Raw genomic sequence first — 25,664 nt, 5'->3', positions numbered from 1 at the left:
TTTGCATTATAAAATCTCAGAGGCAAAAGGGACTTTAGAGGTGATCTAATAATGCTACGAGTTTTTATCTGACTCTCCTTTACACACTCAATAAATCCGATCATTTACCTGTGCTGCCTATCTTTTTCTATTTTTTATTTTTTCCCTTTTCCTACTTATGGTCTCCCCTATCCCCTTAATTGGCCATAATGCTAAACTAGAGTATACTTTTATTTTGTATTATAGTTCTTGAATATAGTTCTATTATTCCTTTTTGCTTTTTTTTTTTTTTTAATTTTTTTTTCAACGTTTTTTATTTATTTTTGGGACAGAGAGAGACAGAGCATGAACGGGGAAGGGGCAGAGAGAGAGGGAGACACAGAATCAGAAACAGGCTCCAGGCTCCGAGCCAGCAGCCCAGAGCCTGACGCGGGGCTCGAACTCACGGACCGCGAGATCGTGACCTGGCTGAAGTCGGACGCTTAACCGACTGCGCCACCCAGGCGCCCTCCTTTTTGCTTTTTAAAACACACCCATATACACAAGAAATAAAAGACCCACAAATTGAGACATTTTTCTTTTAGGACCTTCCACTTACACTTTTTTTGTGTGTAAATGGCCTTAATAGAGGTGGAGTACGTATATCCAATTTTGAAGTCCCAATGTAATTTTTCAGCCTAAGATTGATGTTTTTCTTAGCAATTTTTCGTAGGAAAAATTTTAGCTTCTAAAAGCAAAACTACTATATGGACATTAACATTTAAGCAACAAACAACGTTTCTTTAGTGCTAATAATTCATTCTTCCCCTTCATTGTTCTCTGGGAAAATAAACTGGTCTTCATTGTAAACAACTTTCAGTAAAACATGGCTATAGTCTACATGACTATATAATTTAAATATAATTTTAAAAACCAAAAGAATATTGGTGACATATTTAACATATGTCATAACATATATGAAAGAGAGCTTAAGAGCGAGTAAGCAACAGAGAAAGACAGACTCCTTGAAGCTCTTGACAGGTATCCAAGAAAAATTAAATTTTTCAGTTCAGAGTCCAAGATGATGTGAAAGACTAACAATGCTATTTCTGAATAAAAGTTGTATTTTTCACGTTTCACCAGAAATGAAGTATTGTGACTGCCAAGAAAGAATTTACTTACAATGACGTGTGAAAACGTCACTTTTTAAAAACTGAGATAGTGCTTGCTGAGGCAGCACGTACAGTAATGTTAGAATGATACAGAGAAGACTAGCATCTTGTGCAAAGATGACACACACATGCGTGACACATCCCATTAAAAAAAAACTGAAATAAATGAAACCTTACCTTTTTCCGTAGTACTCCCTGGCACTCTTTGCTCTCGATCTTTAGAAGGTACATTTGCTTTACTACATGAATCAAGGATAGATTGTTTTGCTGGTAAAGATGAAAGCTCCATAGCAATGTAAGAATCATGCAAATCCCAAGTAGTGGACATTATACCTAAGTAAAGAGATAGGTAAAAATTAGTTTCAACCAAGTTCTAATAGTTTAGGTTATACACAACTAGTTATAGAAAAATCTCTCCATGTTTTAATGATAACTCCAAGTTATCCTCACCATCCTTTTTGATACCCTCTCCTTTCTCCCTTCCATCCCAAGCTGATGCAGCAGAATCCCATCAGTCTGTCACTATAGGTCTTGCTTAATATGGACCTGGACAACCGTGTTATAATAAGCATTTAGCATTCTTTCACTTCTGGTTAATATGTTTATATTCTGTAGAACTTTTAATTTATAATAATATAATCCCATTTTTAGCACATAACATCTCCTATATACTTAATGTGAAAAGATTATACTTGCTGGGAAAATGTAGATTCTGTTCTCAAGAAATTTGTAAAGTAGTAGGGTGATTATCTTCTCTTTCAAAAATTTGTGTTTACATTATATTTGTTCATTTGAGCAAATATAACAAGTCTCCAAGCAAAAATTGGCAATATTATTTATCTCCAAATAAAAAAAAGAATTCCAACCCCTTTCATTATTGATATAACAAAGAAAGGCTCATGTAGCAATTATTTTATCAGTGACCATATTCCTAAGGCTAAACTTGCTAAATTTTTAAAGTCCAGTGATTTGCTAAAGAATTCTTTTCCCTAAAAATCAAAACAAGATCTGGATACAATAAATGCAACCACCTCATTGTTAAAACTTTTATTTTCATGATACAAAATGAAGGAGCTCTGGTATTTCAAAATGTTTTCAATTAGCAAGAATATTAACTCACATTTCATAGTAACATTTCTATTTTATTAAACCTAGTTATATTTGGGGCGCCTGGGTGGCTCAGTCGGTTAAGCGGCCGACTTCGGCTCAGGTCATGATCTCGCGGTCCCTGAGTTCAGGCCCACGTCAGGCTCTGTGCTGACAGCTCAGAGCCTGGAGCCTGTTTCAGATTCTGTGTCTCCCTCTCTCTGACCCTCCCCCGTTCATGCTCTGTCTCTCTCTGTCTCAAAAGTAAATAAACGTTAAAAAAAAAAAATTAAAAAAAAAACCCTAGTTATATTTAAGAAAGTTATACACAGAATACCTAGCTTATTTCGCTAATTGAAAAGGGTACAATTTCCATGTTCATAAAGTAAAATACCATAGGAGGTAATTGTGTCTTTCTATGTTGAACTACTTAAACTTTTTTCTTCCTTTAACTGAAAGTTTAGTAATTTGAGTAAATAGGAATATACTGTTATGTGATCACTAATAATTGCTACATAAATAAAGGTACATGTTATAAATTACATGAGCAATATAAAATGTTAGGGTGATTTAAAGTTTTTTCTTATTTGAGAATAACAAATAACATGGGTAATTTTAGTTTGGGTACCATCATGACATTTGTACATTTGAATAAATTAACCTAAGAAATAAAAAAATCTCAAACCACATGCCATAATAACATGTACAAAATAAAACAATAAATAATGAATGTTTTTTTGTTTTTTGTTTGTTTAAGTTTTTATTTAAACTCAAAATAGTTAACATACAGTGTAATATTAGCTTCAGGTATACAATTTAGTAATTCAACACTTCCCTGCAACACCTTGTGCTCATCACAAAAGGTGCATTCTTTAATCCCCATCCTTAATCACCTACTTAACCCATCCCCCTACCCAACTCCCCTCTGATAACAATCAGTTTGCTCTCTACAGTTAAGAGTCTGTTTCTTGAAGAAAAAGAAAAAAAGCATGATTGTGACTTCCCAATTTTATACTGTTTTTTATACTAAAGAAAGTTTTAACTAATATCAGAAAAAAAGCATTCCCAACTATATCTGTGTTTTGAGCGTTTCTGAGTCCAGAATATGTCGAAACAGTTTTTACCCATTTTAAAATATTGTTTCTCTCTATTAGTTTAACTCAAACTATAAAAGAATAGCAATTAGCCATATAACATTTGCAGAAAAATAATTTTATATTTTAGCTGAGTAAAAAGATATGCTTACTGTGAAAAAAGAAAAGAAAAATATGACTTATATTTCCATCACCCAAAGATAATAACTGCTAACATTTTGGTCTATGTCCTTCCAGAGTCACATATGAACAAATATGTGTATTTTTTATAATAGAAATGAGCTCTTACCATGCTTTTTTAAAAAATTTTTTTAGAGAGAGAATGCATGTGCAAGTGAGTGGAGAGGGGCAGAGGGAAAGAAAGAATCTTAAGCAGGCTCCATATTCAGTGCAGAGCCTGACCTGGGTCTCAATCCCACGACTCCAGGATCATGACCTGAGCCAAAATGAAGAATGGGATACTCAACCGACTGAGCCACTCAAGAGCCCCTACACATGTTTTTATAAAAGACATTATTGTAGTATAATATCCATAGAAAACAAGCTGGTTTTATGAAATCTGCAAAGATTTATTGAATTATACACTTATTGAATTATCTATTTATTCGAAATGCCACTTTTATAATAAACTACTATATGTCTACTGTCAGGTGGAAACTTTTCCTTCACTCTCTGTGAATCTTTACAGAGGGAACTTCAGCTAAATTAACACCTTGACCTCACTATAACCCTCATTCGCTCACTGCGGAGAAAAGTGACTAATCCTATAGGACAGTTTAGAAGGCATTGTGCTTAGCCACTTCCAGATTCTTTTGTTAGGTCTGTTCAATGGCAGAAAGCATGCTTCCTGGTCAGGTCTCACCCCTAAAAAAGAAGGTCTGTGCTGGTCTAGCTGTGCTAATTACTACTGGTAAGATCTATTCTGAAAGGAAGAAATGCCAATTCCACTTAGCTGCAGATTTAAGACTACATTTTTTCAATTAACTTTATCAGTAATAAAGCTAATATTTGACTTCCATCTCTCTGACTCCTGAATCTCTTTCAATTTCATCCCAAATCAGGCAAGGAAGACATATTCTTTTTTTACTGATCCATAAGACTTTAATATTTAATTGGTCTGCACTGAAATTTTTGAATATGGACTATCTCTCATTATTTTTAATTAAACTTTTCTATGAAATACTATCATTCATAGAAGAGTGTATAACACTTATATGTGTAAAGAATTACTACCATGTACTCACCAGCCAGGATAAGAAATAGAACATCTCTAGGTGATTAGAAGCCTCCTAGACACTCTTCTATCATAGCCCACCTCCTTCTAGCTACCTCAAACAGAAGCACATCCACTTTTCCTAACTTTTGGAATGGTCATACTCTTGCTTTGCTTTAAAAGGTTTCTCCCCTGTGGTAGATGCTGTTAGGGTCCTGCCCGTATCTGTTATGCATTACCTCTTACTGGCCAATCTGCAACTGCCAGAACCTATATTGTTTTGCTTGGGGCCATCTTTGGCCACTAGGGCCACTTTGATGTGCACAAATCAGGCCAGAAGTACCAAGGAACTAACAAGCCCATCAGCCTTCAAACAATGATTTAGAAAGTTAGGAGCATGATAAGATAACCTGGCTCCCAGATTCTCTAGCAGTATTGAACTCGTTACCCAAAGAGGTAATTTGTTAGATCACATAACCTTTGTTGGCTGCCTACCCTTTCTTGTTTCACTTACTCCCCTACCAGTGTTTCTTAGGATTACCTCCAAAATAAACTATGTGCACTCAGATTCTTTCTGCAGAGGTTTCTTCTTGGAAAACCTCAGGTAAGGCTCTCTGATATATGTATACCTACACAATATATACTCTAGTTTTAAAAACTGAATAGCAAACACTATCACAGATGAATAAAAAGAGAACAAAATCACTACTATTAGAGGAGGACTACTAAAGGAGGACTCTCAGGAGAAGATCATCAGAACGGTCTGGGTCACATTCTGACTTCAGCTTCCCTGAGAGTTTACAAGAGCCACTTATGAAGAAATCACATGGTGAGATCATGAATGTGTCCTTGGAAACACAGAACTTAATCTTCAGAGGGCACCTGACAAGCTGGGCATCGAATATCCAATGAAAGTATGGTTAGGTAAGTGGGATGTTCTATATTTTCTGTTCATCATGTCTTCTCTGCAGCAGTCAGGGTAAAACAGAACATGTCTGTGCAGGGAAGGATTTCTAGGAATGTGTCCATTTCATTTAGCTATTTAATTTATTGGCATACAAATGTTCACTTTTTTTAATAATCTATTTTATTTCTGTAATGTCCTCACTTCCACTTTTCATTTTAGTAATTTGAATCTTCTCTTATTTTTCTTTAGTCAATCTAACTAAAGTTTTGTCAGTTTTGTTGATCTTTTCAAAGTACCAACTTGTAGTTTCATTAGTTTTTCTCTATGTCCACTCTAATCTTTAGTATTTCCTTCCTTATGCTGGCTTTTGGTTTAGTTTTATCTTATCTCATTCTTAATGTGTAAAGTTAGATTATTGATTTGAGATTTTTATTATTTTTTTTTATATTGAAGTATAGTTGACACATAATGTTACATTAGTTTCAGGTGGGTATCTTCTTTTTTAAATGTATCTGCAGCTGTAAATTTCTCTCTAAGCACTACTTTCACTATATAAGTTTTGTTATGTTTTATTTTCATTTTCATTCATCTCATCTCAAAATATTTTCTAATTTCCCTTGTGCTTTCATCTCTGATGCACAGGTTGCTTAAAAGTGTGTTGTTTGGGGTGCCTGGATGGCTCAGTTGGTTAAGTGTCCCACTTCAGTTCAGGTCACGATCTTGTGATTTGTGAGTTTGAGCCCCGTGTCCAGCTCTGTGCTGAGAGCTTAGGGCTTGGGGCCTGCTTCAGATTCTGTGTCTTCCTCTCTCTCTGCCCCTCCCCTCTCCCACCCCCCTTTCTCTCTCAAAAATAAACATTAAAAAAGTCATTTAAAAGTGTGTTGTTTAATTTCTAAATATTTTTAAGTTTCCCAGTTTTCCTTTTGTTATAGGGTTTTAATGTCATTAAGTGTGGTCAAAAAAGATATTGATTTAAAAATTTTTATTTCCTCTTGTTTATTACCTAACATAATGGTGTATCTTGGAGAGTTTTCCATGTGAACTTGAGAAAAAAATGTGTTTTCTGATGTTTGGGGATGGTGTATATGTCTGTTATGCCTAGTTTATATTATTATTCAAGTCCTCTATTTTCTTTCTCATTGATAATCTCTCTGGTTGTTCTGCCCATTATTGAAAGTGGGGTACTAAAGTCCCAACTCTTATTGTAGAACTTCCTATTTTCTCCCTTCAATCCTATCAATTTTTGCTTCACATAGTTGGAGGCTCTCTTGTTGAGTACATATGGGTTTATAATTGTTATATCTTGTTTATGGATTGAATTTTTTATCAGTATATAATGCTGTTTTGGCTCCTGTAATAATTTTATGTAAAGTCTACTATGTCTGATATTAGTAAAGCCCTCTCAGCTTTTTTTGGTTGCTATTTACATCCTTTCCCCTTACATATTTTTGTCTGTGGCTCTAAAGTGAGTCTCTTGTTAGACAGCATATACTTGGATCATGTTTAGTTTTTGTTTTTTAACCCATCCTACCAATATCTGCCTTTTAATTGGAGAATTTAATCTACTTATTTAAAATAATTACTATTCAGGAAGGATTTCTTCCATTTTTGTCTTCTTTATGTCTTATGTGTTTGTTCCTCAATTCTTTCATTACTGCCTTCTTCTGTGTTTACTTGATTTTTTAATGGTGTTCTGCTTTGATTCCTATCTAATTTTCTTTTTTGTAATTTTTGAGTTATTTTCTTGGTGGTTGCCTTGCAGATTACAATCAATTTCTTAAAATTTTAACCATCTATTTTGAATTAATACTACCTTACTTCAATAGTATACAAGAACTCCTATACAGCTCCATCACACCCACTTTGTGTTGATGTTGTCACAAATTACATCTTTATATACTGTGTGTCCATTTGTATAGTTTTATAATTATTGTTTTATGCATTTATTTTAAATTATATTGCAAAAATAGTGGAGATAGAAACCAAAATTATAATGCTGACTTTTGTATTTACCTATGTAGTTACCTTTCCAGTGCTCTTCATTTCTTCATATGACTTCAAGTTATTGTCTGGTGTCCTTTCATTTCTGCCTGAAGGAGTCCCTTTAGCATTTCTTATAAGGCAATTCTACTAATGCTAAATTGTCTTGGCTTTTGTTACCTGGGAATGTCTTATCGTCTCCTTCATGGGAAAGTATTTAATCTTAATTATTTAATTTCTCCCTCATGAGGATTATTTGAAGGATATAGAATTCTTGGTTGACAGTTTTCTCTTTCATCTCTTTAAGTATGGCATCCCACTGACTTCTGAACTCCATGGTTTCTGAGAAATTGGGTGTAATCTTATTGAGGATCCCTTGTACATGAAAAGAGTCACTTTTCTTTTGCTGTTTTCAAGATTCTCTTTCAACACTTAATTATAATGTGTCTGAGTGTGGATCTCTTTATCTTTTTGGGAGTTTGCTGAACTTCTCAGATATGCAGATTCATGACTTTTATGAAATTTGGGAAGTTTTTTGGCCATTATTTCTTCAAATATTTTTTGTTCCCCTTATCTCTTTTTTCTCCTATCATTCTGAAATTCCCTTTCTGTGTATATTGGTATGCTTGGTGGAGCCCCATAGGTCCTTCAGGCTGTGTTCAGTTTTCTTTATTCTTTTTTCTTTCTTCTCCTCAGACTAGATCATTTCAATTGACATGTCTTTAAGAATTGCAGATTCTTTCTTCTGCCTGCTCAAATCTGCCACGGATAACTCTAGTATTTCCATTTCAGTTATTGTACTTTTAATCTCCAGAATTTGTTTGGTTTCTTTTTATAATTCCTGTCCCTTTATTTATATTCTTTTTTTTTTCCATACACCATTCTTGTTTGCTTTAGCTCTTTGCCCATAGTTTCCTTTAGCTTTATCAGAATGTTTGATACAATTGATCTAAAGTCTTTGGCTAGTAAATACAATGTCTGTACTTCCACAGGGAGAGTTTCAGTTAATTTATTCTTCAAATGGGCCATATTTTCTTATTTCTTTCTATCCTTTGTAATTTTTTTTGAGAACTGAACAGTTTGAATATAATAATGTGGTAACTCTGGAAATCAGATTCTTCTTGCTCCTTGGAGTTTGTTTTTGTAGTTTGCTGTGAGTACTCGTTGTTTGTTTGCTTAGTGATGTTTCTAAACTATTTTTATAAAGTCTGTATTCTTTGTCATGTATCATCGCAGAAGCTTTTGGTCAGCAAGTGTCATGACAGAGATCTCCTTGAATACCTGAATTCCTCCACCCTCCCCGACCAGTCCATCAGAAAAAAACAAGACAGAAAAGAAAAAGAAAAGAAACAGACAAACAAAGGATAAAAAACCTCTCTGGGTCTTGTAGAGTGGGTCAATGTTAAGGTATTCCTTTAATGCTTAACCAGGCTGTTTACATCTATGCCTTAGCCTTCACTTCCTGCCTGTACTAAGCCTGAGATCAGCCAGAGGGGAAAGCTTAGGATCTTTTCAAGTCTTTCCTGAGCTTGCATCTTGTCCTAGGCATGCACAGGACTTTCTAAATTTCCCTGTATATACAAGCCTTTTTTAATATCTTAATTTCCCAAAGATCTCCCTCCCTAGCTTTTTCTCTCAGGCTTACAGTGTGTTTCTTGTTTGACTCCATTGTATTCTTTTGCCTCTAAGAGAGATGAGTTGTTCATTTACTTTGCAATATTTGTTGGGAATGCAATATGCACAGCTGCTTTACCGCCTGTGTGTCCTGAGTTAAAAAACAAAACAAAACAAAACAAAACAAAACAAAACAAAACAAAACAAAAACAAGTGCTCTGGGTCAGTCCTTCAGGTATTCCCAGGCAGGTTAAAACAAAGAAGCCAAATCCTTGGAGAGTAAGGTCTGCTCTGCTTCTCTGGAACCAGAGGCCAGGGTCTCAAACTGGGAAGGCAGGCAGTTGCCTTTAAGACCATCACCACACTGAGAAGGGGAGTAGGACAAGAGTGAGTAAGAATGCCGCAAAACTTTCCTACTAATTATAAGTTACCCTTGGCTTGACTTAGCATTTGCTTAGAAGTTTTATTTTAATCTTTTCAAAGAACTAGCTTATAATTTTGCTGAATAACAAAACCCATTAAAATTAATAACTTTTTTCTAATTACCTTTCTGGCCCTACCTCACAGAATTTTTGGCTATGCAGGGTTATGAATTTATGAACATTGAGAGACAGTAAGTGTAGTACAGAGCACAGGTTCTAGAACCAGACTGTCTGAGGGTATTACTGCGTGCCATACCAGCTGAGTGACGTTGGTCAAGTTAGCTAACTTCTCTTTGCTTGTTTCTGCCTCCAAAAATGGAGAGTAACAATAGTACCTACCTCATTGTGTTGTCGTGAGAATTAAACCAGTTAATAAATGTGGAAGGCCTAGAATAGTGTCTGGCACATTTTAAATGCTATTAGTTATGGTTAAGCAATCAGTTTCTCTAAATGTTTCATAAACATTTGAAGAGCACAAAATTCTATAATAGAGTTTCTATAAATATCAAAATTATAATTATGTTATCTAAATCATCTATATTTATATTTATTACTCATTATTTGTCAAGTTCTAAAAGCTATAGATTACAGGACCTAGCTGCTATTGTGATTTGACCAAAGTATTTCTATCTTTACTTCATATATTTCAACATTTATTTGTTAACTGACAGACTCAAAGAATGTATATTAAAATATGTACTTTATCAAGCAGAATGAAATATAAATTACCTTTGTCTTCTTTTACGATTTTGTCACACTGAACATCTTTATTCTTTGGTGCTCCATTAATAGTCTGCATCATCCTTTCAGCATATAAGTCATTGCCTAATCTATTTCTACAAAGGGTCTCATAATTCTTGTTTCTCCGCCTATAAAATATAAAGTATATTCAACTCATTAATAAAAATTATTGCCATAGATATTATCTCTTTATATTATGCCTTCTCTTTAAAATTATTTTCTTTAATGTGGATTTCACCAAATGTGAAGTGAGAGTTCAAAAAACTCCTTAGGAAAAGACTGCACTTGGGGCGCCTGGGTGGCTCAGTCGGTTAGCATCCGACTTCAGCTCAGGTCACAATCTCGTGGTTCATGAGTTCGAGCCCCCCCCCCCCCACCCCCCGTCGGGCCCTGTGCTGACAGTCCAGAGCCTGGAGCCTGTTTCAGATTCTGTGTCTCCTTCTCTCTCTGCCCCTCCCCCCACGTGTGCTCTGTCCCTCTCTCTCAAAAATAAACATGACAAAGAAAAGAAAAGAAAAGAAAAGACTGCACTAAACTACCTATACCTCCCAGCATCCTTACTACTTTCAGTGCCCAATGACATGCTGGCACTATCTCCACACAGTTTTTATGAACTCTGCTATAAACACTGAAAGCTATAAATTTCCTTCAGAGTACTACATTTGTGCCATCCTGTAGGTATGTGCTATTTTAATAATTATTTACTTCTGAGTATTTCTTAAATTCCAATTATGATTTCTTCTTTGGTTCATAAGGAATTTAGAAAATGTGCTTTTTAACCTCCAAATGTGTATCTGAATGTGTGTCTGTGTTTTAATTGAGATTTATGTTATTAATTTTTAACTTAATTCTATTTGTGGTCAGAGAATTGAGTTTGTATGATACTATTTCTTTGGAATTTTTGAAACCTTGTTTCATGGTCTTGTGCATGAATGATTTTTAAAAATAATTGGTGTGTGCTTGAAAAGAGTGTGTATTTTCTATTGAATGCAGAGTTTTATATGTGATCATTAAATTATGTCTTTGGTTCAAATTTTCTATATCTATGTGAATTTTATATCTGGTTGACATACAGTAATTAAGAGAAGCAAGTTTAACACACCTACTTATACTTAACAAGTTTCTAATTTTTGCTTCATATACGTTGAGGTTATTTTATTAGGGGTATTCAAGATTAAAATTATTATACCTTCCTATCATTATAAAGTGATCTTCTTTGTCCCTAGTAATGCTAGGTAATAATTGGTTTAATTATTTCTCTGTAGATGATTTTTTTTTTCTTTTTTCCTTCTGTTTTTAAAATATTCTTTTGGGGGTGCCTGGGTGGCTCAGTCAGTTAAGCATCCACCTCTAGCTCAGGTCATGATCTTACGGTTTGCAGGTTTGGAGTCCTGCATCAGGATCTCTGCCGTCAGCAGGGAACCCACTTTGGATCCTCTGTCCCCCTCTCTCTTCCTCTGCCTCTCCCCCACTTGCTCTCTCTCCATCTCAAAATAAATAAACACTGATAGAAAAATAAAAAGTAAAATCTTCGTTTAGTATTTGGTATTCTGGAGTATCAATATAATGCACCAAGTGCATTTCTTTTTTGTGGATTTCTTTTTATTTATTCGTTTCTGTAAAGTGGTGTCTTAATAGCTTGGGAACATCCTTACCCACTCTCTTTGAATAGTTCATCTCCTCCATTCTTCGTATTTTGATATTTTGGAACAAACCAGGTGCATTTTAGACCTTTATTCTATTGTCAATTTCTTTTTTTAACTTCTCTTTCATACTTTATATCACATTTTTCTTTCCAAGGTTTATTTTGTAGAATTTATCCAGACCTATGTTTCAATTTATTAAATCTGTTTGATTATGTCGTGTTTAAATTCAATGTTTTCTGTTTAACTTCAACAATTATATAAATATACTTTATTTTAAAGTTCTTTTTAGATGTTTTTGCAAATATGAGTCATCATTTCGATAGTTTCTTGATGTTAGTGAGGTGTTAACACTATCTTTTATTTAAATATTTCTTTTTTTTTTTTTTTTTTAATTTTTTTTTTTCAACGTTTTTTATTTATTTTTGGGACAGAGAGAGACAGAGCATGAACGGGGGAGGGGCAGAGAGAGAGGGAGACACAGAATCGGAAACAGGCTCCAGGCTCCGAGCCATCAGCCCAGAGCCCGACGCGGGGCTCGAACTCACGGACCGCGAGATCGTGACCTGGCTGAAGTCGGACGCTTAACCGACTGCGCCATATTTCACATATATTTTATATTCTATATCTCATAATAGAGTCCTAATATCTCATCATCCATAGTCCTCAGGGTGTAGATCTCTGGTCTGTTATTTCTTTTAATTCTCATTCATAGTACTTTTTTTTTTTTTTTTTTTTTTTTTTAAATTTTTTTTTTTCAACATTTTTTTTTTTTATTTTTGGGACAGAGAGAGACAGAGCATGAACGGGGGAGGGGCAGAGAGAGAGGGAGACACAGAATCGGAAACAGGCTCCAGGCTCCGAGCCATCAGCCCAGAGCCTGACGCGGGGCTCGAACTCACGGACCGCGAGATCGTGACCTGGCTGAAGTCGGACGCTTAACCGACTGCGCCACCCAGGCGCCCCCATAGTACTTTTTTATTGGTTTGGTGTATTTTTACCAAACTCAATCTGAGGGAATCTTGAGTCTAAATGGGATATGCTTTCCTCCAGAGAAAATTCATGTTTGCTTATGATATTAGCTTTGAAACCTGGGATCACTTGAGATAACTGAAATCCTTTTAAGGACTTTGCTTAATACAAAAATGTCTCTTTTAGTTCTCTTAATTTGTGGGGGTCCAAGACCTGCTGGACTCTAGATCCGTGTGTTAATTTTAACTTTTGCTTCTAGCATCTCTCCACCTCTGATTTCAGATCACGTATCTATCCATTTGTTATTTGCTCCTTTCCTTTTTCTGGTGTTAAGAGCTTTCCCTTATGTCTTAAGAATTTCAAAGTGTGTTATTCAGGATCTACTTGTACTATATTTTATAGTCCAAATAATTCTAGGATATTTTATATTTGGGTAAGAATAATATCCTAAAAATATTTTATGGATAGATTTTTAGTACTTTGAATCATATTCAAATTATATTTGAATCTAAATGATCTGAATAACTATATTAATAATGTATATATATTTTTTATTTTTGAAAGAGAGAGCATGAGCACAGGAGAGGGGCAGAGGAATAAAGAGAGCGAGAATCTCAGGCAGGCTCCAGGCCCAGCACCTGGGATCAACAACACAAGCTGAAATCAAAAGTCGGACACCCAACTGACAGAACCACCCAGGCACCCCAAAAATCTGTTTACAGTAGCTACATTAATTTCAGACAGAGCAGACTTCAGAGCAAGGCAAATTATCAGAGGGGCATTATAGAGGGGCATTACATAATGATAAAGGGGTCAATTCTCCCAAATTCTCCCAAAAAGGCATAACAATCCTTAATGAGGCAAAATAAATGAGGCAAAAACTAATGATCTATTTGAATTCATTAATAAGGAGCAATGGAAAATCTGCTCTAATATAGTAAATTCAGTTATTTTCCAATAACATATTTTTACTTAAGTTTTGAATATAAAAATGTCAGGCCTTTCTTTTTATTTTTTAATTTTTATTTTTATAAAATATTTTATTTATTTATTTTGAGGGAGAGAGAGAGGGAGAACATGACTGGGGAAGGGGCAGAGAGAGAGGGAGACAGAATCCCAAGCAGGCTCCACACTGTCAGCACAGAGCCCCATGCTGGGCTTGATCCCACGAACTATGAGATCATGACCTGAGCCAAAATCAAGAGTCAATCGCTTAACCTACTGAGCCACCCAGGCACCCCAGTCCTTTCTTTTAAACTGGAAATAACTTACATATGCATAAAAGAAAAAAATATATTAAAACCTTTATTGAGACTTGGAAGCTTCCTTTATTTCTTTTATTATTTGACTTAGTAGTGTACCCACTTTTTAAAGAGTATGGTAAACCTATGGGTTCTTCCTCTAGAAAAAAGTACATACAACATAAATAGTTTTCAAAAAAAAACCCCACAAACACTTTTCATATCATTTCATAAGGCACATATATAACTTTATACAGAACTTCACCAAGCACAGGGGCGCCTGGGTGGCGCAGTCGGTTGGGCGTCCGACTTCAGCCAGGTCACGATCTCGCGGTCTGTGAGTTCGAGCCCGGCGTCAGGCTCTGGGCTGATGGCTCGGAGCCTGGAGCCTGTTTCCAATTCTGTGTGTCTCCCTCTCTCTCTGCCCCTCCCCTGTTCATGCTCTGTCTCTCTCTGTCCCAAAAATAAATAAAAAAAAACGTTGAAAAAAAAAATTTTTAAAAAAAGAACTTCACCAAGCACATATGCCACCAGTATTACCCAGGAATGCCCCAAAACAGAAACAAGGATAGGAACCTCTGACTTAGCATTTAAATTACAGAAGCAATATAGACAATTGAGCCATACATACCTTACTTTCATAGCTTCTTCAGATTCTACAGAAACCATGACTGTCGGTAGGTTAAAAAATCTTAGTGTTTCCGTCTCTGTGAGTATTATCTCTATAGTCTTTTCTAGGTCTTCTTTTGTTACAATTTTTCCAGGTGTTGCCCTCACAACTCGTAAATCTAAAATACAAGACTTAATAAAAATCATTTACTAATTGCTATTTTAATTATCATTTTACCAAAATATGATGGGTCATATGTTGCAGGTGGCTTTTATGTGATCAAAGAACAGACCATATTGTGAGATGTATTCAATCCCTTCAGAGGGATTCAATCCCTCTGAGTCTGGGGAAGATTACAATAATAATCCAATGCTCCTTGTCTATCTCTGAGAGGATGATCTTCCCTCCTGCAGCAGACACTGCTGATTGCCAAGTTTTCATTGCTAAGGCTTTCCCCCTTCCCTTGCCTCTTTCCATTAAGAAAATCAAGTGTTTAGTTTCCTAGCCTCTCTTGAAGCTAGGGGTCACCATGTGACAGAGTTCTGGCCAATGAGATAACAGTAGAAATACATAGGAAAGAAGACTTTCCTGGGGAAACTTTTACTTTCCTGATAAATAAAAGTGATATGGCTGGAGCTATTGCCTTTCTCCTTTCTGCTTTTAATGTGCATATAATATCCAGAGCTGGGGCAGATATTTTGACACCATGAAGCAAGAAGGAAGAAGAAAAGGCTTAAGGAAAGAGAACAGCAGAGTCGCCAATCTAGAGCCTCACAGTTAAGCCACAAGATCCGATCCAAAAGCTATCTACCTTTTAAGTTCTTTTAATGCGAGAAAAATAAATGATTATTTAAGCCAATGGTAGTTGGGCATTACTTGTTGCCAGAAGTATTCCTGTTACATATCTTAACACCAAAGAGTCTATGAAGCACTTTTCCAACCTTATGAATATTTTCATTAATCCTTCATTATCATCTTAGCGGAAGAGACATTCTTACTGCACTCCAAGGCAAGCGTTCAAGTAGGTACCCACTTCACCCAGCACTTTTGATCATCCATTATTTCCTCATTTTTTTACCTTTACTTTCATAATCCTTTACCTCATGTTTTATGTTCTGCTTGGAAGAAGCCACCCCTATTTGTTCTCCTGATAAATTGCTAATCATCTTTAAAAACTCAAGTCAAAAGTCAATAATGTTCTCTGTTAATTCTTTTCTTTTTTCCCACCTCAAAGGTGTTAATCTTTCCATTCAAAGTGCTCCCATCACACTCTGCATATATCCTATTATGGCACTGATCACAGTGTAACAGAATGACTTATCTCCTGAGTTAGAAGCAGAGCACTCCTAAAAAATTTTTTTTAATGTTTATTTCAGAGAGAGAGAGAGAGAGAGATAGAGCGCAAGCAGGGAGGGGCAGAGAGAGAGGGACACACAGAATGTGAAGCAGGCTCCAGGCTCCAGGCTCCAGGCTCTGTGGTCAGCACAGAGCCCCATGTGGGGCTCAAACTCTTCAACTATGAGATCATGACCTGAGCCAAAGTCAGAGGCTTAAGTGACTGAGCCACCCAGGTGCCCTAGAAGCAAAGCACTTCTCAAACAGTATCTGTGATTCCTGAGGCTGGTGGTACAAGATTCTCACCTTGGGAACATTGATACTACTCTGGTAATTCTCACGTAGCTACCCCTCTGGCCAGCATTTAGAAATCATTACCAGAGTTCTTTTATCTCAAGTACCTGACAAATAATAAGTATATTTGCTAAAGAAATAAGGGACTGATACTGAAATAAATGATCACATTTTCATTACCTGTAAAACTAGTCAATTTTTCTCGTTTATAGGATGGTTCTTCTAGGTCTTCTGCTATTGATTCAGTAGTAGATACACTTGACTTAGAAACTATACTGCTTCCTAAAACTGACCTTTAATAATGAAAAACAAAATTATTCATTTATTTAGATGTTCTTATGGGTAATTGAATACATGAACAAAAACATTATCATATTGAGAAATCAAATATCCTATAATCATATAAGAAAAATTGATAAAAGTAAACTACTTCTTTAAACATCAAGCTGATTTGTAATGTTCCTTAAGTAAAAAGTCATTATTAAAAAAAAGTCATTATAAATATAATTTAGGGATAAAACATGTCAAACCTATATCCAAAGTCCTGTGATGGATTCCCAATATATTTAGAATAAAAAGCTAAAATACAGCTTATCTATCCAGTCTCTCCATCTTCATTTATCACATTTCCCCCATCCTACCCCCTTTTTAAGTTACTCAATCTTTTGGCACTTTCTTTTTTTTTTTTTTTTAATTTTTTTTTTCAACGTTTTTAATTTATTTTTGGGACAGAGAGAGACAGAGCATGAACGGGGGAGGGGCAGAGAGAGAGGGAGACACAGAATCGGAAACAGGCTCCAGGCTCCGAGCCATCAGCCCAGAGCCTGACGCGGGGCTCGACCTCACTGACCGCGAGATCGTGACCTGGCTGAAGTCGGACGCTTAACCGACTGCGCCACCCAGGCGCCCCTCTTTTGGCACTTTCTTACTTTAGAGTCTCAGCCTAGAACATTCTTCCTTTCATTTTTCACCAATTTTCTGCTCTTCACTCAAATCCCATATTAAATGTGATTTATTCAATTTTATAAAGGCCCTCTCATGATTTAATCAAGAGAAAATCTATGTACTGGTTGGGAAATCAATACATTGAAGAATACAAAAATAATTTCTTTAAACATGTAAGCAACATAATTTCGTGATATTATATACTTTTCTCCCCTTTCTACTTATAGGTCCAACTTGTCCTCAAAAAGGTAGGTACAGTGGGGGCGCCTGGGTGGCACAGTCAGTTAAGCATCCGACTTCGGCTCAGGTCATCAATCTCACAGTTCATAAGTTTGAGCCCTGAGTTTGGCTCTGTGTTAACAGCTTGGAGCCTGGAACCTACTTTGTATTCTGTGATTCTGTGTTTTCCTCTCTCTCTCTCTCTCTCTGCTCTTCTCTTCCCCTACTTGTGCTCTCTCTCTCTCAAAAATAGGTAAGTAATTTTTTTTTAAAGGGTAGATACAGTTTACTGGAATATTCTTTGTTTTACAGAGCACTCCTATGGCTACTGCATGCAAATTTTGAGTCAGACTCTAGAGCAGCATATTTTCTCCTAAAATGTGCGTAGTTAAAACTTCTGGAACTTTTAATTGGTCAAATGGAAAATTACACACTCAAATATTTCCCCATAATCTTTAGATTATTTTAGGACATACTGTTTAATTATTGCAAACATTCTGAACTTCTCTACCATAAACATTAATAAAATTTCACTTCACTTACATAAAGTGTCTACATAACACATGCATAACATTTCATTTACAAAAAAATTATGAAACAAAAGATAAATCAAACCCTAGGAGAACATGGATTTACATGGGATATTGGGGGAGCGGAGGTGCTTCTTCCCATAAGTTGTAGCATAAAAGAAACAGAAGAAATACGTCTGTAGGTATGTGATTAGCCTCATCTTTTGATTCCTCAAGAAAACTTGTATAAAACCCATATATTTTCTCAGAAATGTTTGGTGTGTTGGAGAACTCTTTTTTATTCTTATTCTTTAATTTTTTTTACATTTATTTATTTTTGGGAGACAGAGCACAAGTGGGGGTGGGGGGTAGTGGGCAGAGAGAGAAGGAGACACAGGATCTGAAGCAGGCTCCAGGCTCTGAGCCGTCAGCACAGAGCCTGAGGTGGTGCTCGGACTCAGAAACCATGAGATCATGAGATCATGAAGTCGGACGCTTAACCAACTGAGTCACCCAGGTGCCCCGAGTATTGGAGAACTCTTAAGACATGCAAACCTCTACACCTAAGTAAAACATGAGGGGAACATAGAGATGGCACACTAACATAGAGTGCAGGTGGGAGACCGAAGACAACTGACATCTAAGTTACATACATACAACTTAAATGAAAAGACAGCACATGTGATATAAAAAAGAACAATAGAATTGTATACTCTACCTTGTAAAGTGCCCTAACATACTAGGATTTAATGTATTCTGATAAAGGCTATAAGAAGATATAAATTCTGCTGCAAATGATCCTTCTCGTGATGTCAGTAGTTTATTTGGCTTTGCTGTAGCTGTATGTGGATCTGGATGGTAAAGAGGTCGGGGAGTGACATCAACTCCATGTGCATCAATTACCTGTGGAAAATCATTATTTAAAATGAAATAGGTAAAAAAAAAAAAAAAAAAATGGTGGAGGGTTCTGAATAAATAGGCCCTAGAAAACAAAAAAAGTCATAGGAAAAAAAATAAGTATAATGTTTCTAGGTTGAAATAAACATGAAAAATTTAATAAAAGTTTTTATGCTTAAAAGGTTTCTTAACTAGGCCTACTTTTCGAAACAGTCTTATTCATGTTTTTACATGAATATATATAATATATGTTATATATAAGCAATGTATATTAATTAATATCAGGGAAATTCAGAAAGGTAGAGAGAATTCATGCAGATTGTTAATATTTTTGTATATTTAATATTAATCTATAAATTTAAAAAATCACTATTATTCATTCAATATTTTATTAATAAACATTTCCCAATTTTTACATATTTCTGTTTGTTTTTGCCTAATTCTTAATCTTTTCAATTATGAAATTTAACACATACAGAAATACAGGTCTTACATTCAAGTTTTTAATCCATTTTGAGTTAATTTTTGTGTATGGTATAAATAATGGTCCAGATTCATTCTGGCTTTCCAGTTTTCCTAACTCTACTTATTGAAAATACTGTTTTTTTCCCCAATGTATACTTTGCTCTTTGATTGTAAATTAATTAGTCATATATGTGTGGGTTTATTTCTGGGCTCTCTATTCAGTTCCATTGATCTATGTATCTGTTTTTGATCTATGTGTTCATGTGCAAACACCATACTGCTTTAATTACTATAGCTCTGTAATATAGTTTGAAATTAGAGAGGGTGATGTCTCCAGCTTTTTTCTAAGACTGCTTATCCATCTTCCTTATCCATTCATCAATCAACGGACACTTGGGCTGTTTCCATAATTTAGCTATTGTAGATAATGCTGCTATAAACATCTGGGTACATGTATCCCTCTGAATTAGTATTTTTGTATTCTTTGGGTAAATACCTAGCAGTGCAATTGCTGGACTGTAGGGAAGCTCTATTTTTAACTTTTTGAGGAATCTCCATACTGTTTTCTAGAGTGGCTATACCAGTTTGCATTCCTACCAACAGTGCAAGAGGGTTGCCCTTTCTCCACATCCTTGCCAAAAAGAGTTGTTTCTTTTGTTGTTGATTTTAGCCATTCTGACAGGTGTGAGGTGATATCTCATTGTAGTTTTTATTTGTATTTCCCTGTTGATCAGTGAGGTTGAGCCTCTTTATTGATATTTTCTATTGGATGTGATGGTCATCAGACCTTCTTTTACTTCTTTATTCATTGTTTCTTTGGTTCTTTGAAAACATTTATAGTGATTTCTTTTAAATCTCTTTTTGTTAAATCTGACATCTGGTTCTTCCCACAGTTTCGATTGCCTGTATTTTTTTCTTAAATATGGGTCATATTTTTCTCTGGGTACTGATATCTCCTTCCTTTCTAAAACTTGTTATTGCTATTTGCTTGTTCATTTGTTTAGTGATTACCTGGATTATTTTAGTGCGATTTATTTCCCCCCCCATAATGGGTTGAACTGTGTCGCCCCACAAAGACATGTTGAAGTCTTAACCCCCAGTACCTCAGATTGTGAAAATAGGGTTTTTGCAGACTTAAGCAAGTTAAGATGAGATCATTAGGGTAAGCCCTAATCCAGTATGACTGATGTCTTTATATAAAAAGGGAAAATTTTGACACAGATATACATAGAGGTAAGACATTATGAAAACACACGGGGAGAACACAATATGAAGACAGAGGATTGGAGTGATAGATCTACAAACCAAGAAATTTCTATGACTACCAGAACTAGAAGGGAAACAGATCCGTTCTTATCGTATTCAGAGAGTGCATGTTCATGCTAACACGTTGATTTCAGATTTCTGTCCTCCAGAACTATGAGACAATGAATTTCTATTGTTTTAAGTCATATAGTTTGTGGTATTTGCTAATGCAGCTGAAGGACTAGTATGCCCCCCCCCCCCCCCCCCCCCCCCCCGCCAACCCCACTTACCCCCCACACAATGTTAATTGTGCTTCTCAGGGACAAATAGCTTTGGGTATGCCCCAAACCATCCTGGAGTGACAAAGGTACTATTAGCGCTCTCTACTATACTTCTTTTTTTAAAGATTTATTTTTTATTTTTAGAGGAAGGGGAGAGGGACAAAGGGGGAAGGGAGGAGGGGGGGGTGTTGAGAGAGAGAGAGAGAGAGAGAGAAAATATCAAGAAGACTCCATGTTCAGCACAGAGCATGACACAGGGCTCAATTCCACAACCCTGGGGTCATAACCTGAGCCAAAATCAAGAGTCAAATTCCCAACAGACTGAGCCACCCAGGAGCCCCCTTTCTACTACTCTCACCCCGTCCACACTCAGCTGTTAAACTTCACTAACTGCCAGTTGACTGTTCTATTGTTTTCAATGCCCTGGGGCACAAATTCTCTAATCCAATCAAATTGTGGCTGCTTTCAGGGACTATTTTCTGAGGTCAATGTTTGATATTGAAAATGCTCCTCCCAGTAGCCTTATTCTTTCTGCCTCTGAATTTGACTACTCTAGGTATCTCATATAAGAGGAATCACACAGTATCTGCCCCTTTGTGACTGGCTTATTTCAATTAACATAATATATTCAAGGATCATCTATACCCTAGCATGTGTTGGAATTTCATTTCTTTTTGAAGCTAAAAATTTTCCAGTGTGTGTGTGTGTGTGTGCGTGTGTGTGTGTGTGTGTGTGTGTATCAAATTTTGTTTATTCATCATCTGCTGATGGAAACTTGGGTTGCTTCCACCTTTTAGCTATTGTGAATAATGCTGCTATGAATATAGGTGTACAAGTATCTGTTCAAGCTTCTACTTTCAATTCTTTTGGATATAGACCAAGAAGTGGAATTACTGGATCATATGGTAATTCTATACATATATTTTTTATTTATTGGTATTTTTATTTTCTAATTTTTTGAGAGGGAGGGAGGAACTAGAAGGAGGAGAGAGAACATCTCAAGCAGACTCCAAACTCAGCACAGAGCCTGATATGGGCTCAATCCCACAACCTTGGGATCATGACCTAAGTTATAATCAAGAGTCAGATGCTCAACCTACTGAGCTACCAGGTGCCCCTGATAGGTCTATTTTTAATTTTTTGAGGAATCACAACACTGTTTTCCATAGCAACTACACCATTACACATTTCTGTCAACAGTGCACAAAGTTTCCAAATTCTCAGTATATTCACCAACATTTGTTCTTTTCCATTTTTTTTTTTTTTTAGCCATGGTAATGAGCCTTAGGTGATATCTTATTGTGGTTTTGATCTGCAGTTTCCTAATGATTAGTGATGTTGAGCATTTTTTCAAGTGCTGTTGGCTATTTGTACATCTTCTTTTGAAAAGTATCAAGTACTTTGTCTATTTTTTAATTGGGCCACTTATTTGTTGTTGAGTTGTAGGAGTCCTTTGTATATTCTGAATATTAACCCCTTATCAGATTTTCAAATATATTTTCCTCATCCCATAGGTTGCTTTTCATTGTGTTGTGTCCTATGATGCAAAGGTTTCTAATGTTTGATGTAGTTCATTATATCCACTTTTTTCTTTTGCTGTATATGCTTTTGGTATGCTATCTAAGAAATCATTGCCAAACCAGTGTCAAAAAGTTTTTCCCTATGCTTTCTTCTAAGAATTTTAGTGTTGTAGCTATAAGAGCTTGATACGTTTTGAGTTATTTTTGTATATAAGAGTCCTACATCATTCTTTTGCATGTAGATATCTAATTTTCCTAACATCTTTGTTGAAAAGACTGTCCTTTCCCCATTGCACAGAATTGGCATCCTTGCTGAAAGTCATTTGAACATATTTGTAGGGGTCCTCTGTTGTTTTCTATTGGTTTATGTGTCTGTCTTTATGCTAGTACTACACTACATTGATTACTACAGTTTCATAGTAAGTTTTGAAATCAGGAGGTGTGAGACCTCCAACTTTGTGGTTCTGTTTTAAGATTGTTTTGGCAATTCGGGGTCTCTTAATATTCCATATGAGTTTTAAAATAGATTTTTTATTTCCACAAAAAAATATCATTGAGGATTTGAGAGGGATTGCATTGAATCTGTATCTTGTTTTGGGTGGTATTGACATCTTAAGAAATAATCCAATGTATAAACAAGGGATGTTTTCCCACTTATCATCTCCTTTCATTTATTTCAGCAATTTTTGTAGTTATCAGTGTACATTTTTCACTTTCTTAGTTAAGTTTTTTCCTAAGTATTTTTATTATTTTTAATATGCTGTAAATGGAAATCTTTTTTCTTAATTTTTTTTGGATTATTCGTTGCTAGTGTATAGACACACGACTAATTTTTGTGTGTTAATTTTCCATCCTACAACTTGCTGAATTTATTAGTTCTAAGTACTTTTTGTTTTTAATTTTTTTTTTAACGTTTATTTATTTTTGAGATAGAGAGAGAGCATGAACGGAGGAGGGGCAGAGAGAGAGGGAGGCACAGAATCGGAAGCAGGCTCCAGGCTCTGAGCCATCAGCCCAGAGCCGGATGTGGGGCTCGAAGTCACGGACCATGAGATCGTGACCTGAGACGAAGTCGGACGCTTAACCGACTGAGCCACCCAGGCGCCCCTAGTTCTAAGTACTTTTTAAAAAAATGTTTATTTATTTATTTTGGGGCACCTGTGTGGCTCAGTTGGTTAAGTATCTGACTTGATTTCAGCCCTGGTCATGATCTGAGCCCCTGAGATTGGCTTTTACGTATCGTAATACTATATAATACGTATGTATTGTATATATGTATGTATAATATACACATAATACATATAATGTATATATAATAATATATCATTGTTATGGACTTAATGTTTGTATACACCCCAAATTCATATTGGTCTCCTAATCCCAATGTGATGGTATTGGAAGGTAGAACCTCTGAAAGGTAATTAGGTCATGAAGGTTGGGACCTCATGAGTAGGATTAGTACCCTTCTGAAAAGAGGCCAGAGCTAGCTAAATCACTTTCCACCATGTAATACACTGAGAATATACTGAGGATAACTTGAAAATTTAGCAGTCTGCAACCTGGAAGAAGGTCCTCACTAGAACCCAACCATGCTGGCGTTCTAATCTTGGGCTTCCAGCCCCAGAACTGTGAGACATAAATTTCTTTGTTTATAAGCCATCCAGTCTATAATACTTTGTTATGACAGCCTGAGATAATATAGTATCCATTTGCTAAAATTATATAAGCTTATTTCCATTGTGTGGCTATTATAAGCAAAGCTGCTATAAACATTTGTGTATAGTTTTTATACAAACTGATACTTTCTTTTCTCTTGAGTAGATACCTAGATGTGGAATGGCTGGATGATATAGTAGGTATATATTTAGCATTGAATAAAGTGCCAAATGGTTTTTCATTTTTCATTCCTACTAGCAGTGTATGAGAATTGCTCCTCCACATACTTGCCCACATTTGGTATGATCAGTCTTTTAATTTTAGCTATTCTAATAGGTGTACAACAGTATCTCATAGTTTCAATCTGCATTTCCTAATGACTAATGCAGATTGTCATTTGATGTGCTCCTTTGCTATCTGTATATGTACTTTGTTGAAGTATTTGCTCAAATGTTTTGTTCATTTTAAATATGAGGTTGTCTTAATATTGTTTTGAGAATTATTTATATATTTTGGTTATAAGTACTTTATCAGATGTTTGCTTTATAAATAATTTTTCCCATTGTATGGTTTCTTTTTCCATCCTTTTAGCATTCTTTCAAAGATCAGAAGCTTTAATTTTGATAGAGTCCAATTTACCAATTTTATCTTTTTTTTAAATTTTTTTTTATTAAAAAAAATTTTTTTTTAATGTTTTATTTTATTTTTGGGACAGAGAGAGACAGAGCATGAACGGGGGAGGGGCAGAGAGAGAGGGAGACACAGAATCAGAAGCAGGCTCCAGGCTCCGAGCCATCAGCCCAGAGCCCGACGCGGGGCTCGAACTCACGGACCACGAGATCGTGACCTGAGCCAAAGTCGGACACTTAACCAACTGAGCCACCCAGGCGCCCCTACCAATTTTATCTTTAATGGACTGTGTTTTTTCGGTCATATCTAAAAAAGTCATTGCCTAGCCCATTCAGATTTATATATTACATACTTTTCTGTATATATATTATACTTTGATTAAAAGTTTTAAAAATTCAATTCTTAGTTAAATGTTTTCTTCTTATTTTTTTTTTAACATTTATTCATTTTTGAGGGAGAGAAACAGAGAGAGAGAGACAGAGAGAGAGAGAGAGAGAGAGAGAGAGAGAGAGAGCGCTCCAGGGCATGAGCAGGGGAGGGGCAGAGAGGGAGGATCCAGGATCCAAAGGAGGCTCCAGGCCCTGAGCTGTCAGCACAGAGCCTGACATGGGGCTCAAACTTATGAACCATGAGATCATGACCTGAGCTGAAGTCCTAGGCTTAACCAACTAAGCCACCCAAGTGCCTTTTAGTTAAACATTTTCTAATGAGATAACCAATTTGTGATAATTTATATTTGCTAGAGTACATTACCAAGAAGAATGGATGTTAGCTTTACTACCTATATTATAGCTAGGTTAGCTATTATTAACACCATAATCAACTAGTTCTTAAGGTCATGAGTAGACTTTCCTCACTCCACCCTAATGTTTCTATTACCAGTAATGAATTATAGAAGCCAACAGCCAATGTTACACTGTAAGATATGTCATGTGGCAAAGACTGTAACAAAATCAATGTATCAATATTAGAAGTGAGTTCATTACTTCAAAGCAGGATATTTTCTACTTTTAAC

The 25,664-nt window shown here is 35.8% G+C and overlaps 1 protein-coding gene and 1 non-coding gene across 2 annotated transcripts in view; one reads left to right on the top strand and one right to left on the bottom strand.

Moving 5' to 3' along the window:
* DNAI4 (dynein axonemal intermediate chain 4) overlaps positions 1-25,664 on the bottom strand; it is an 84,044-nt gene that overhangs the window by 38,487 nt on the left and 19,893 nt on the right. Inside the window, 5 exon segments of the mRNA XM_058717039.1 lie at positions 1,308-1,463; positions 10,176-10,315; positions 14,675-14,831; positions 16,463-16,575; positions 18,674-18,858. Coding sequence (XP_058573022.1) covers positions 1,308-1,463; positions 10,176-10,315; positions 14,675-14,831; positions 16,463-16,575; positions 18,674-18,858 — 751 coding nt within the window.
* Positions 1,180-1,282, top strand: LOC131505858 (U6 spliceosomal RNA). Its single transcript, XR_009258617.1, has one exon. It is a non-coding gene; the product is annotated as a U6 spliceosomal RNA (small nuclear RNA).

The sequence above is a fragment of the Neofelis nebulosa genome, chromosome 2 (assembly GCF_028018385.1).
Source record: "Neofelis nebulosa isolate mNeoNeb1 chromosome 2, mNeoNeb1.pri, whole genome shotgun sequence".
Classification (NCBI taxonomy): domain Eukaryota; kingdom Metazoa; phylum Chordata; class Mammalia; order Carnivora; family Felidae; genus Neofelis; species Neofelis nebulosa.
Note: the sequence above shows the minus strand (reverse complement) of the source record. Positions and strands in the feature narration are given on the sequence as shown.